Source organism: Clinocottus analis, unplaced genomic scaffold (assembly GCF_023055335.1).
Source record: "Clinocottus analis isolate CAN_PGR_092001 unplaced genomic scaffold, fCliAna1.0.p SCAF_6, whole genome shotgun sequence".
In the NCBI taxonomy this organism is placed as follows: domain Eukaryota; kingdom Metazoa; phylum Chordata; class Actinopteri; order Perciformes; family Cottidae; genus Clinocottus; species Clinocottus analis.
Genome location: NW_027176218.1, coordinates 22,872,816 through 22,886,795, shown reverse-complemented (window position 1 = coordinate 22,886,795; position 13,980 = coordinate 22,872,816). Strand labels below are relative to the sequence as shown.

The 13,980-nt window shown below is 47.0% G+C and overlaps 2 protein-coding genes across 3 annotated transcripts in view; both read left to right on the top strand.

Moving 5' to 3' along the window:
- Nucleotides 1–956: 956 nt before the first annotated feature.
- Nucleotides 957–3,081, top strand: LOC137804283 (monocyte chemotactic protein 1B-like). The gene is made up of 3 exons (XM_068603423.1): nt 957–1,162; nt 2,191–2,308; nt 2,548–3,081. Exons 1-3 carry the CDS (start codon nt 1,096–1,098, stop codon nt 2,657–2,659), a joined length of 297 nt encoding a protein of 98 aa, XP_068459524.1. The 5' UTR covers nt 957–1,095; the 3' UTR covers nt 2,660–3,081.
- Nucleotides 3,082–6,206: 3,125 nt separating this feature from the next.
- septin15 (septin 15) overlaps nt 6,207–13,980 on the top strand; it is a 35,332-nt gene continuing 27,558 nt past the window's right edge. The window contains exons 1-2 of one of the 2 annotated variants that reach the window (XM_068602978.1): nt 6,207–6,494; nt 10,375–10,474. In XM_068602978.1, coding sequence (XP_068459079.1) covers nt 6,456–6,494; nt 10,375–10,474 — 139 coding nt within the window. In that variant the 5' untranslated portion in view covers nt 6,207–6,455. The remainder of the gene's footprint in view (nt 6,495–10,374; nt 10,475–13,980) is intronic. The other variant, XM_068602979.1, reaches the window with a different exon arrangement.

The window sequence follows — 13,980 nt, the reverse complement described above, 5'->3', positions numbered from 1 at the left end:
TTAAATACCTTCTTTATCTGTTTTTATTTGTTGTATGGTGTGTTTTGCTGCTCCATCTTTAATGCTTTAATGTGTCTTTTACTGTGTTTCTGTAGCACTTTGTGATCTCTTTGTCTGTGAAACGTGCTTTATAAATAAAGTTATTTTTATATTATTATTACATGGGGAGGCCACAGGGCCCCGCGTGACCACTACCGAGCGCTGTGATTGGTCAGTGGTGCAGCGGCAGTAAGTGGTGGATAATGAAGAAGAAGAAGAAGAAGAAGAAGAAGAAGAAGAAGAAGAAGAAGAAGAAGAAGAAGAAGAAGAAGAAGAAGAAAATAAACTGAGAATATAAATATCTATACATCTATAACTCCTCTGAGGTGATCACGGTATAGAAGAGGCCTGCGAGTGTGAGGGTTGTGTTAATAATCAATAATAACCGGTAGCTGTGGCCTCATAACAGGTGAACAGGTGGAAAGTCCATCGTCTTCCAGGGATCCTAGTGAAAACCCTGGAGAACCCCAAACTGTGACGGTGAACTCCAACTTCCTTGTAATAAAAATATGAATTGCATGCCACCACTGCATTGATCTCTCTGGATAGACTTGTTCTGGTTCTGGTATTGAATCAGTGTCGGGAGAGGAGGAGATGGTTTAAGAACCAGCTGGTCCAAACTAAATGTTCTGTTTTACAGACATGTGGACATTGGTTCTATGGAGGCGACGAGCAGAAAGTCCAGAAGTCTTGGTCACAAGTGATGCGTGACAGGGAAACCACGCTGGAAAACAACTCAGAAGAACTTCTCTGTTCAGTTTGTGGAGCCACGCTTCACTGGAGGAGGACGTCGGCGTGTTTAGGGAAGTGAAATGGACTTCACACCAACACCAGCGCAGCACTCACATGAAACTCCTGGTAAACCCCCGCTGATGGAGAGAGGCTGACACGTCATAGTGAAGTCCAGCATGGAGCTCCGGGGGTACCCCCTACACACACACACACACACACACACACACACACAGCTGTATAAAGGTGGCAGCGGACACACTTGAAGTTCACACAACAGAAGAGAAGAACCGTCTGACAACACTCTCCTCCTGCTACTGAAACAACATGGCTGCTGCTCGTCTGGCCCTGACCCTGCTGGTGCTGATGCTGGCTGCCGCCGCTGTGACTGAAGGTAGGGAGGGATGAAGAGGTGATCAATCTGATCGGCTCAAACGAACCATTGAACAGCTGTTTACGGTGACAGACATGCTGTGATGCAGAGGTGTATGAGAGACTTCCATCCTACCACACTTGCTCTTCAAGAGAAATCCAACCGAAAACATCATTTAAATGTTCGTTGGCTTTATTTCCAGACACTACGAGCAAAAGTTATTTTTTTCGGAACATCCACGAGACACATTTCAGGGTTTATTTTACCACTTTGTCTATTTACTGTAGATTTCTCCTCAAGTAGCCAGAAGTCACCATTAGATGATCAATATTGATAACAGCGCTATGAACATAACCTTTCAGAAAACTTGCAATACAACAATAATGAATGTAATGAATGTGTGATATTTCATGAAGGTATCCAGGTAGTGGTGGACCCTGTAGTCTTCAAAATGTCTGTAACTTACAAAACATATTTTTTAAATGAGTTTATTCTCATACTTCATGGCTCTTACATCCCGCGGTCATGTTTCACTTGTTATGTCTGTTCACACTATTCTGATTCATGGATGACATAAATATAGATATAAAATCCCCTCTGTGAACACCTTTGAATGTATAACATGAAACAATCGTTTCATACCTAGCTTTAATGTTCACATTTCTGTTCTGAAAATGTATGAAAATTAGCACAATAACACATTATGTATATATGTAAACATACGTTTCAGTAAACTTGTAATATAAAACATAATGGGCTCAATGTAAGTAACAAAATGTGGAAGTTTACTGGTGAAATCTATTAGTGCAATGTTGTGACCAACAATTCACCTTTAAATACCTTTGACAGTAACATCCAGGGGCTTTGTGATATGACGATGGGGGAGGGGGGGGGGCAACATGAGGTGTCTTTGAGTGTGTGTGTGTGTGTGTGTGTGTGTGTGTGTGTGTGTGTGTGTGTGTGTGTGTGTGTGTGTGTGTGTGTGTGTGTGTGTGTGTTTGAGTTATTCATCGGTGTGTGTGTGTGTGTGTGTGTGTGTGTGTTTCCAGGCCTGCGTGGCGCTGGGCCCAAGAGGTGCTGCTTCCGTTTCCATGAGAAGGCGGTGCCCCGCGGCCAGGTGCTCGGCTACATCCGGACCAGCCAGCGCTGCTCCAAGCCCGCCGTCCTGTAAGTACGGGTCCTCGGAGGGACGTACGGGTCCTCGGAGGGACGTACGGGTCCTCGGAGGGACGTACGGGTCCTCGGAGGGACGTACGGGTCCTCGGAGGGACGTACGGGTCCTCGGAGGGACGTACGGGTCCTCGGAGGGACGTACGGGTCCTCGGAGGGACGCGCGCGCCGCCGCCGCCCTGGCACTCGGCGCGCGGGCTTTTGCTGACTTGTCCTCTCTCTGTGTGCGCGCGCAGGTTGAAGACCGTGGCGGGACGTTCGCTGTGCGCGAGGCCCTCGGCCGCGTGGGTGCAGGAGCTCATCGGCCAGCTGGACACAGCTGTCCCTGGAGAGACGTCCAACCTGTGAGCGCGAGGACGCCACGCCCCCAAGAATCTGACCAATGACGGGCCGTTGATGCCGCGAAGAGGCGGTACCAACATGTCCGCAGCGGGCATCGGTCCAAACATGAGAAACATGTACTGAAATACGAGATATTGTTATGTTGTGTAACTTACTGGTGCAGAGACGCACAGCGTTTTCTATTTTTCTGACTTTTTTAATTTATAAGTGTTTGGAACAATATGTGTATTGTTTGCTGACTGACCATCAACACTGTGAACCCTGTTGCTTTGTGATTTGAATGGACTGAACAGAACCTCCATGATTCTTGTTGTCATCAGTAGAGTATAAGCTACGGGTCAATGCCACTATTCCTACAATGCACTTGGGAGCTCTTCCTCTTGTTAGTTTTTTATAGAAAGATGGTTTTTGCTATTTTTTTTGTACTATTCACATCATGTTTTGAATTCAGTAACTTGTACAGATCAGTACGTGTTTCTGTATGCTTAATGCTGATTTGGTTCTGTTGAATTAAAGCGATACTATTTCATTGTTGCTCTCTGTGGTTCTCTCACACTTCCCGTGTGTTCCTTCCCTTTTTCGTTAAGACGTAAACTAGAAATGTCTGGTGCCGCCTGGGAAGTAACTTTTATCTCAACTTTAATGTGGAACTCTGTGTTTTTCCTTTGAGCAGCTTTCTCACAGAGCTGTGAGCTGTAGATGTGCAGGACTGCGTGTCTGACTGATAACAGTGAAACCTCAGCCGGGCTGAGTGATTACCTTTTGTCTTCTGGGCCACAAACTCAGTTTCTTTGAACCCGTCACTTTCGGAATTAGAAATATCAAATGTTTCTTCTTAGTAATGTCTAGTTTACCTCTTTGGCAACTACACTCTTAGAGGGAATGTGTCATTTTTTCAACACATCTGCTGTGTCTAGGGCACGTTAAGTACACATTTTGTGTCATTCATATATGCTTTTAACACACACGTGTGTTGTATGGAAACGGATAAGCTCACACATGTGTGTTGTTGAGCGCGGCAAAATATGCTTTTTTAAATTAAGATAACATTTTTTATATGTAATGTATTAATAAGTGATCTGTACATGGACTTGAAATCAAATTATTGGTTTCCAAATAAATGAAAATATAAAATGTGTATCCTCCTGAGAGCTGGTGAAGCGGGAACAGAGGACTGCATGGACCCATCACCACTGAACTGCCCTCCTGTCTGCTGGCTGCACTGAACATGAGCCAACACGAGCGGTGAGTTATTGGCATTGATTCTATTACTGAAACAGTGGCTTCATGTTTTAGTGGAAGGAAAATGTTGCTGATTTTCAACTCACTCGCTGAGTTTGCGGTGTGTGCTACTGAGCGGCGCCTGGACAAACTCACTCTGATGACACAGAGATTCATTAAAGTGAGTGACGTTAACATTATATCTCTTAAAATTGTTTCCCAACATTATATAGCCATCTGGCTATCAGCTTATTTTAGTAAGCTAGTTAGCTGAAGAACTGAGTTGAATGAATGAGTCCGCTAGCTAACGTGTAGCAGCTAACATTGGATAGCTCGCTTGCTTCTTAATTTAACTGGGTCCATAAATTATATTCTGGCCAGCATGATTATGTTATGGAAAGTTGGTTCATGTTAGCATTCGTGAGTTAGCAATCGTGAGCTGGAAAACTCGGTTGGTCAAGTTTAGCTATATCGTTGTAATATTTAAATCATTTTTCGGTCAGAAATGGCGCGAAAGTGCGTAACGTTAACGTCAGTGTGTGTTAAGCTGTAGAGGGAGAGCGAGAGGCTGGGACGCTCTTAGTGCAGACAGGTGTTGGCCATGGGGAAGATAGTAAATATCATTCAGAGATTAAGCGGTACCGTTATTAAATGTAAAGTTTGTGTGAACTGTGTTTGATTTGTTAAAGAAACTAGCTCGTGTCACAAGCGACTCTCTCGACGTCGTTAGCTCATATTAGCCTAATCCGGATGTAGCCGGCTTGAACAAGGACTAAAACAGGTTCGATGGGAGTCTTTAATCACAGTTGAAATGAGGATTTACTTATATGATAGCATGTGGATCATAACATATCAGTTATGGATTACTCTGCAGATGCTCTGCTTCCAAATTAGGCCAAATTCTTCTAGTGCAAGTTTTTGAGACCATGAAAAAAAAGCCAGCGATTGACTTGGCTTGGCTTGTTTTTAACGTGCACTGGAAAGTACAACGTGGATAAGTTCAACACTGTAGTATTTCCTGTGAAATATGTATTGCCCCAAACAAAATGCTCCTTGTAGAATCAATTAACAATTTGTGGACTATTGTGGCAGTTCCTCTCTCAGCCACTAGAGAACGCCAATGCGCAAGTTATATCCAATCAAGAGCTGGTCACAATTACGTGCAAATCTTTAGGATTGTTCATTTGTTAGTGAGCTAAACAAGCAGAAGAGCTGCCATCAGAAGCTCTACTGAGGAGACACTGAGGTGCCTTTAATGTTGCTGATAGGTCGTATGCTTTTTATTCATCTTTGATGTATTAGATGGCAGAGGCACTTTAACATTCACCACCAAACCACCAGTGCTGCCTATATTCTGACGACCTGGCAACACATCATAGGCCCTCGACAAGAATTGTTTTATTGTGCCTTTATTATGTAATTTGATGATTACTTTGATGTATGTTATAATACTAAATGAGTCAACACTGGCCCTAAATGCTCCCCGAATATATTTATACTTTCAATGATTGCCTTCTATTTAATCCTATATTTAGTGGGTTTTATAGGAATGACATCACATGGTCTCACTCGGCCAAATGAATGTCAAGCCGCATTTACCGCGCTGTCGTTGTTTGTAATTGTGCAGTGCTTTTCACAACAGTCCGTGAAGGCAGCACTGTTTGGCCTCCAGCACATGAAGGCCTCGCGCGCGCGCGCACACGACCATTAGAGGGCCGATCACGGTCGCGTCTGACCAATTGGAAGATGGCTCCGCGTGCGTGAAGTTGGCCAGACACGGTTGCAGACCGGAATATACGCGTGTATTTTTTTCAGAATAAGAGCCCAGACCACGCCCTCCTGTTAGTGCTCTTACTGAAATATAATACTGGAGTTTCTATAATATCTGTAGGGTAGTGCTCTGACCGATGGTCTTGGACTTTAACTGATCATTTTTAAATGTTGTATTTCTTTCAAAACTAACTTTATTGCAAAAACCAACGTAAGAACTGGTTCCTCTTCAGGGGAGTACTAATGTTATACATTTCAAATTGACCGTTATAATCTTAATTTTAGCCGTTAAACGGCGCACTCCAACTTCCGGTTTAACCGTATTTTTCTTCTTCAAAATAAAACCACCTTACAACAAAACATGAAACCAAATACATTTTGCTTACCGGAGACTAAAACATGCAACAGAAAAATGGAAAACAAGTCGTCTGCTCAGTGTTAGCTAACCGCTAGCTTGAAAAGGGGGCGAAACTGTGACTCTTGAAATTAAAACAGTGATTATCTTCAAATGCTACAATACATGTCGTCTTATTCTGACATCCCTAACCGGACGTAGTGTCCCCCTACAAAGATGCACTTGGTTGGTTTGCCTCGTGAAGAAAAACAGTTGTCGGAGCGTTTTTCTCCCCTGGTCTCCATCTGGCAGTAGTATCCGTCAGCGGCCATATGTAACTGAACCTCATTCATTCGACTCCGGACGCGCTGTGGTGGACGATCCGCGGGCTGAACGTTGCTTCCGGTCCTCTTTCTTCTGGACGGTGATCAGTGTCTGCCGGTGCCCGTCCTGGCTGGCTTGTGACAGCGCGGTACGATGATCGAGCGACCAGAGACTGCGGTTCCCAGCATCGCCGTAAGTCTGATTGTCTTCCAAACGGAGCAATGCGCGAGTGTGACCACTGCTGTTGTTTCTAGAGGCGATGATGACCCCGTATGATGATGACCCCGTATGATGATGACCCCGTATGATGATGACCCCGTATTAAATACCATATTTAACCGCACCCGCGTGCTGTGGCTCGTGCTGGCACCGACCTCTCGTTTATGGAGAAAACCGAACACCAAGCTCCTTTAACAATCTGCTCGTTTTATGCTATTTTGCATCCTCACACAGACGTGTACTGGAAGGAGACCTCGCTTACACCTCGAGACAGATTCATATACTCCACTGATAACTTCGGCATAATGTGGGGGATGCAGAGCGTTTCAAATGTATCGATCCGGACCCGGATGACAGGGAGATGCCCCCGTAATGTTGTCTTTAAAATGGCAGTTATTCGAACGGGGGCTGGTTTGATGGTCGTGTTTACTGACCAGCACGTATCGGGATGGGGTACGTGGTCTGTTTGGAGTGTTTCACACACACTATTCCTCGTTTTGCTCTGAATAACATCCTGATGATAGTCCTAGCTACTGTGGTTATTATGCTCCGAAGATCAGAGCCCAGATGAGATTTTCTCTTCTCGCAGTTTAAACTGGGAGCAACAATGACATCACGTATTAAACAATTTCAATTTAATGAAGTAAAACATTGCTTTTCTGGACTGCATTGCACACACAACAGTAGTGTCTGAACCCCTCATTACTAGAGATTAATAACTTGCTCCCCAAATGTCACGTGTGTGCCATTTCCAGATAGCCAGTCTTTATTAAAATGTGTAATTGTGCAATGCAGTTTGGTGGGACTGTCCACCGCCCGCGTGAAGCAAGAAGAGCCCTGCTGGTGGACCACATCTCTGCTTTGTTCAGGGCTTTGTGCACCGCTGGGCTTGAGCAATGAGTGGTTACTCATCCACTGACAACACACCACCCTTAGTGTTTGTACTGAGCACGCCAGTGATGCATTCTGGGGGCTGGCAGTGACGGTGCTCAGCAGGACACCAAGGGGTGGCCGTGCACAATGTGCACCCAGACTGATTGTGAAGAACCTGTGCTGAAAATAACTAGAAAGAAATCACACAGGCTTTGTTTTCAAACAATTTGTGTGAAGCGATGCTATTTTTAACACATGATTCATAGTCAATATGAGTTAAATGGAAGTAAAAACTGCTGATGGGAGAAGCAGTGAGAGGGCCACAGCATCAGCTGCCTCGTGTGTGTGTGTGTGTGTGTGTGTGTGTGTGTGTGTGTGTGTGTGTGTGTGTGTGTGTGTGTGTGTGTGTGTGTGTGTGTGTGTGTGTGTGTGTGTGTGTGTGTGTGTGTGTGAGGGGGATGATGATGATGTCAGTGAACCAGGCAGCTACTACCACCAGCGGGTGGACTGGGGGAGGGGTTAGTCATGGATGGACTTCCTCTTGTCCACATTACTTCCCCTATTTCAAGTCCCCTGCCTGCTTTTCTTGATCGTCCCTTTTCTTATTAAAGAAGCACATTAGTCATAATGCCCGGCAGTGGAAAGTGCCATTACAGCTTTGTGAATATTGATGGAGACACTTTGAGGGAGACAGTTGTCATTGAGCTGGAAATGTTTTGTTTAAGTGCGTTGACTCCCATCATCCACACACATTTTTGGGCTGGCAGAGCGTCAGAGATGGTGCCTTATGCAACAGCAGCCTGATCGCACACACAGAACGTGTGTGTGGGTGGATCCCACATGGAAGTGGTGGAAAAGTGCTTCAGGCTCTCAGTGGCTCCGCCTCCTGCCGCGCTGCATGCTTCAGAGTATTGATGAGCAGAATAGATTGTTTCCTCCTCGTCTCCCACGCTCAGTGTGTCCGTAGTCACTCTGGTGTGAAATGAGGGCAACACAGTTGTTAGGCTGGTTCTGGGCATTATCCCACATGTACCACGGCGCTTGCCAAAGACAATAACACATGTAATGAAGTCCACTCGCTTCTATTTTCATACATTTTGTGTTTTTAACGAGCCATGACTCGGTGTCCCACACGGGAGGGTTTGTTAATACCTGGAACAATCATCAACAGCCCACAAGGTGCGTGTGCAACAAACAACCTACCAGCCAGAAAGCTAATGGCATGCTAGCAACACAACAGGACTCGCTAGCTACCCGGCCGTGCTCCACTATTCTATCTCTGACAGCATCGTGTCCACTGGGCCGACCGGGCCTTCATGCTGGTGTCCATGGTAGGGATGGGCATTCCAGGAAATTGCCTTAATCCATCGTCGGGAGAATTAACGCGGGTTCATAATCATGTCAGTAATGAACTTGTGAAGTTTCATGGTGTTATCTATTAGTTAATGAGTTGACCATATTCACCAGTAGATTCTTCAGAAGTATTTTCTGATTTATGGAGTGAAACAAAGAGATATGTGAGCACCACTACTGTGCTATGTCAACAACACAAAGGAAGAATTTTGAACCATTGATCAGATTGGAAATATATGCAAATTAGCACTTATTTAATAAGCTGTCTCATTTGTATATTACACATAGCCTTTCATGAAACTTGTCATATGAACTGGTTGGTCTTCATGTGGACGGATCGTCGGCTCAAAAGGTTTCCTCCAGACGAACAGACTGCGGCTCACGAGCTTCCTGTTCCTGTTCCCGCCTCCGAGGTTCTTCACTCAGGGTTTGGGTCCGTGAGCGGTTCTGCTGCAGCTGCTTTGAAACTCGCTGCCGCTCTCCATCAGCGCCGGCCGGGACGGAGCCCCAGAGGCCCCTCGCTGGCCTGCGATCCATTGTGTTTGCCTCGTGTAGCGTGCAGCACAGAGGCTGGAGGGAGGATAGAGAGAGGGTTAAAGAGAGGAGGAGGAGGAGGAGGAGGAGGAGGAGGAGGAGGAGGAGGAAGAGGAGGAGGAGGAGGAGGAGGAGGAGGAAGAGGAGGAGGAAGAGGAGGAGGAGGAGGAGGAGGAGGAGGAGGAGGAGGAGGAGGAGGAGGAGGAGCAGCTGGAGAGCCGGGTCCGTCCCACAGGAGCACCAAGATGGACGCCGAGTGAGACGCACCTGATCACCGCTCTTCTTCAGTGGATTGGCTTCTGTTACCTTTCTCCATCCTCCTCCGTCACCTCGCTCCATCCTCCTCCGTCACCTCGCTCCATCCTCCTCCGTCACCTCGCTCCATCCTCCTCCGTCACCTCGCTCCATCCTCCTCCGTCACCTCGCTCATCCTCCTCCGTCACCTCGCTCATCCTCCTCCGTCACCTCGCTCCATCCTCCTCCGTCACCTCGCTCCATCCTCCTCCGTCACCTCGCTCCATCCTCCTCCGTCACCTCGCTCCATCCTCCTCCGTCACCTCGCTCATCCTCCTCCGTCACCTCGCTCCATCCTCCTCCGTCACCTCACTCCATCCTCCTCCGTCACCTCGCTCCATCCTCCTCCGTCACCTCGCTCCATCCTCCTCCGTCACTTCGCTCCATCCTCCTCTCTCACGTCTCTCCATCCTCCTCCGTCACCTCGCTCCATCCTCCTCCGTCACCTCGCTCCATCCTCCTCTCTCACGTCTCTCCATCCTCCTCCGTCACCTCGCTGCCCTCGTAGCAGCTTCAGGGGGTCTGTTGCTGCAGGACTCAGAAATACTGATTGCGTGTTTAAAACTAAAAAGCTGTGAATCTGCAGCAGTAACGGTCTCACAGCTGTTCATGCTGCTCCTCCATTCTGAGTAGAATGCACATGAGAGACTTCTTTATTATTCATTCATATGGCACATGTGACTCCTGCATTAACAAAGTGTGTGTGTGTGTGTGTGTGTGTGTGTGTGTGTGTGTGTGTGTGTGTGTGTGTGTGTGTGTGTGTGTGTGTGTGTGTGTGTGTGTGTGTGTTTCCCGTCAGCAGCGGAACCTGGAGGGCTATGTCGGCTTTGCCAATCTCCCCAACCAGGTCTACCGGAAGTCGGTCAAGAGAGGGTTTGAATTTACGTTGATGGTTGTAGGTAAGTGGAGGATCATCTGCACACACACACACACACACAGACACACACCTGTCTGTCTAGCAGAGGGTGTTTTCATGTTTGCGTGGGTCGTCGGTGTGCGGGCTGAAAGGAGGTGAAGGAGGTGAAGCATGCTCGGCATGCGGCGTCCTTCAGCTGCTCAGGAAGACGAGCCGACAGGTGAAAGACTGGTTCAGGTCTCTGAAGGAGCTCAACCCGTCAGCCAGCGGGTGAAGGAGGAAGCTTGAGAGGTGCTGGTTGTGTATTTATGAACTTTGGACTGAGCGGACTGTTTTCCAGTCTCTATGCTAAGCTATGTAGCTATCCCTTGAAACCCAAACCAAACCGAGTGCTTGTAAACTCATGAAGAAGTAATTCACATCCTGTGAGCGATACTTAAAAAATCCATTTCCTCTTTGTTTCTGCATTTCATCTTTTCTGCTCCGTCTTGTGGGTTTGGCGGTTTGTTCCAGCGTTGGTCTTCAGCTCTGCTCCAGAAGCATGACCGTGCTTTAACAGGTCATGAGTCTTAGTGAATGTATCTGGTGGAGACCCCGACCGGTCCCGTGGAAGCCTCCTGTCCTCTATCAGCTTCCTGTTTGGTGGACAGCCTCTGGACGAGCAGCAGCCAGGGACCACGACCAATGACACGCCGCTTCTAGCCTCTCATACGGGCCCCTCTGTCCCTCTTCCCAGAATGCCTGGCTCCCAGCCCCAGCACCCCAGCTGATCCAAATGGACTCTTAACCCATGTGAGGAGCAGTGTGTGTCCTCACACAGCGCTCTGAAGGCTCTGCTGAGAGAGGGCTGTGACCAAATGCATTCAATGTTCGGGTCAAGACCCTTTCTTTCCCATGACACACGAGATGACACTGAAACTCTGAACTAATCTTCATATGAATGACAAAGAAGAGATGACCAAAGACTTCGAGATAGAACCTTTCCATAAAAGTTGTATTTTTATTTATTTATTTTAAATTGGACTATAAAGGAGACAAAATTCTTTTCAGCTGATTTGATGACTTAAAGGAGGCGTAATATGTGGAAGTTACAAACAGGAACTGTGATTTGTGTTGATTTTGGCGCCCCCTGTGGATAAAACCCTTTATGAAAACCTCCTACTTCACAGTCTGCTCAGCTCGGTCCTGGTCCTGGTTCTGGTTCTGGTCCTGGTTCTCCTTCTTTATGGACCTCCAGCCTGATGGTGTTCACCTGCTAGCTAGCAGGAAACCATGCTAGCTAGCTATGCTATCTTCCTACATGTGAGTCATCAGTGCGGATGCTTTTGAGTGGACACTTGTAAATACCTGGTGGACGGCCTCAGCACTAGTGGACCACGTCTTCAGGTCTGACTCCTCTTCCTCCGTCGCATGCAGACTCACACTGGACCTCTTCATCAGTGATCAGCGTCTGAGCCGCCTTGGCAAAGGTCTGCCATGTTTTTCCCACAAGCTTCTCTGGTAGCACTTAAAGGGACAGGCGCGAAAATCCAGGTATACTGGGATGAGAAATAAAGAGTATTTTTTAGATTAAAGCCAAACATACAAAATAAAATGTATGAATCTGAAAATCAGCATATTTCCCTTTTTACAAACACAACGCAGAAGCTGCAGTTTGTGTTTGTTCTGCCCCAAAATGTGTTCAAAGTTAAAGTCCAATCAACTTAGTAGAGAACTTAAGTTGACTTAACCAACGTGACTTAACCACCGTGACTTAACCAACGTGACTTAACCAAAGTGACTTAACCAAAGTGACTTAACCAACGTGACTTAACCACCGTGACTTAACCAACGTGACTTAACCAAAGTGACTTAACCAAAGTGACTTAACCAACGTGACTTAACCAAAGTGACTTAACCAAAGTGACTTAACCAACGTGACTTAACCAAAGTGACTTAACCACCGTGACTTAACCACCGTGACTTAACCAACGTGACTTAACCAACGTGACTTAACCACAGTGACTTAACCACAGTGACTTAACCAACATGACTTAACCACCGTGACTTAACCAAAGTGACTTAACCAACGTGACTTAACCAACATGACTTAACCACAGTGACTTAACCACAGTGACTTAACCAACATGACTTAACCACCGTGACTTAACCACCGTGACTTAACCAACGTGACTTAACCAACGTGACTTAACCACAGTGACTTAACCACCGTGACTTAACCACCGTGACTTAACCAACATGACTTAACCACAGTGACTTAACCACAGTGACTTAACCACAGTGACTTAACCAACATGACTTAACCACAGTGACTTAACCACAGTGGCTTAACCACAGTGACTTAACCAACATGACTTAACCACAGTGTCCAACGCCGGCTCATCCGGCGTTGGCCAGGAAGAGGCGAGTGTTCTGATTGGACCGGGCGTGAGCCGCTGGCGAGCAGGCGGCCGGCTGGACTTTGGTCCGGTGCTGAAGGCTGAGAGCTCGACTCGGAGGCCCGGCGGTGTTTTCGGTCGTAGTTTGTAGACGAGCAGAGGGGGAGATGATGTCATCGTGCCCTGAAGGGAACCGGGTCAAATACCAGCAGGTGAGGAGAAGGAGGAGGAGGAAGAGGAGGAGGAGTCTCTTCATCCAGAAACCACTGAGAGAATGCAGCAGGACCACACCTGCAGCTGTGTGTGTGTGTGTGTGTGTGTGTGTGTGTGTGTGTGTGTGTGTGTGTGCCTGTGTGTGTGTGCCTGTGTGCGTGCGTGCGTGCGCGCGTGTGTGTGTGTGTGTGTGTGTGTGTGTGTGTGTGTGTGTGTGTGTGTGTGTGTGTGTGTGTGTGCGTGCGCGAGTGTGCGTGCGCGAGTGTGTGTGTGTGTGTGTGTGTGTGTGTGTGTGTGTGTGTGTGTGTGTGTGTGTGTGTGTGTGTGTGTGTGTGTGTGTGTGTGTGTGTGTGTGTGTGTGTGTGTGATAAAGGTCAGACTGGCTGTAACACGAGCTGTAACGTCTCCTGGAGAGCTCTTTCAGATGAACATGTGGTCGTGGATCCAGCTGCAGACCAAACAACTGGTTTTAGACAAAGGGAGAGTTTCTAGATTAGAACCAAACTATCAATGTCAGACACTGAGATGTGTATTTCATGGCGTCGTGCTCTTTGTCCCTACAAGCTGAATCAAGCATGCAGAGTAAATATTTTGGTAACACTTGTGACGGCTTGTCCAGAAGTGAATCTGTTTGAAGGAACTTTCCAGAGTTTGTTGGACTCGTTCTGGTGCCGGTGCCGCTCTCGGGCACAGTCGCGCTCATCTTCTCCGTTTTCAGGATGGTGAATGCTGATGAAACGCCCTCAGAGGAAGCAGCTGCTCCAGCTTTTAAAATGACATTTACGCTCAACATAAATTAATCTCAACGCTTATCCCAGTGTGGCCGAACGCTCACGTGGAAATTAGCCCCCTGGATTAGCTGTAATAGCTAACTGCGTAGCATCAGCATCCTGCTAACTAATCCTGAGTATTCATCTGCAGGAACATTGAAGATTCAATTCATTCATGTAAAGTCAGC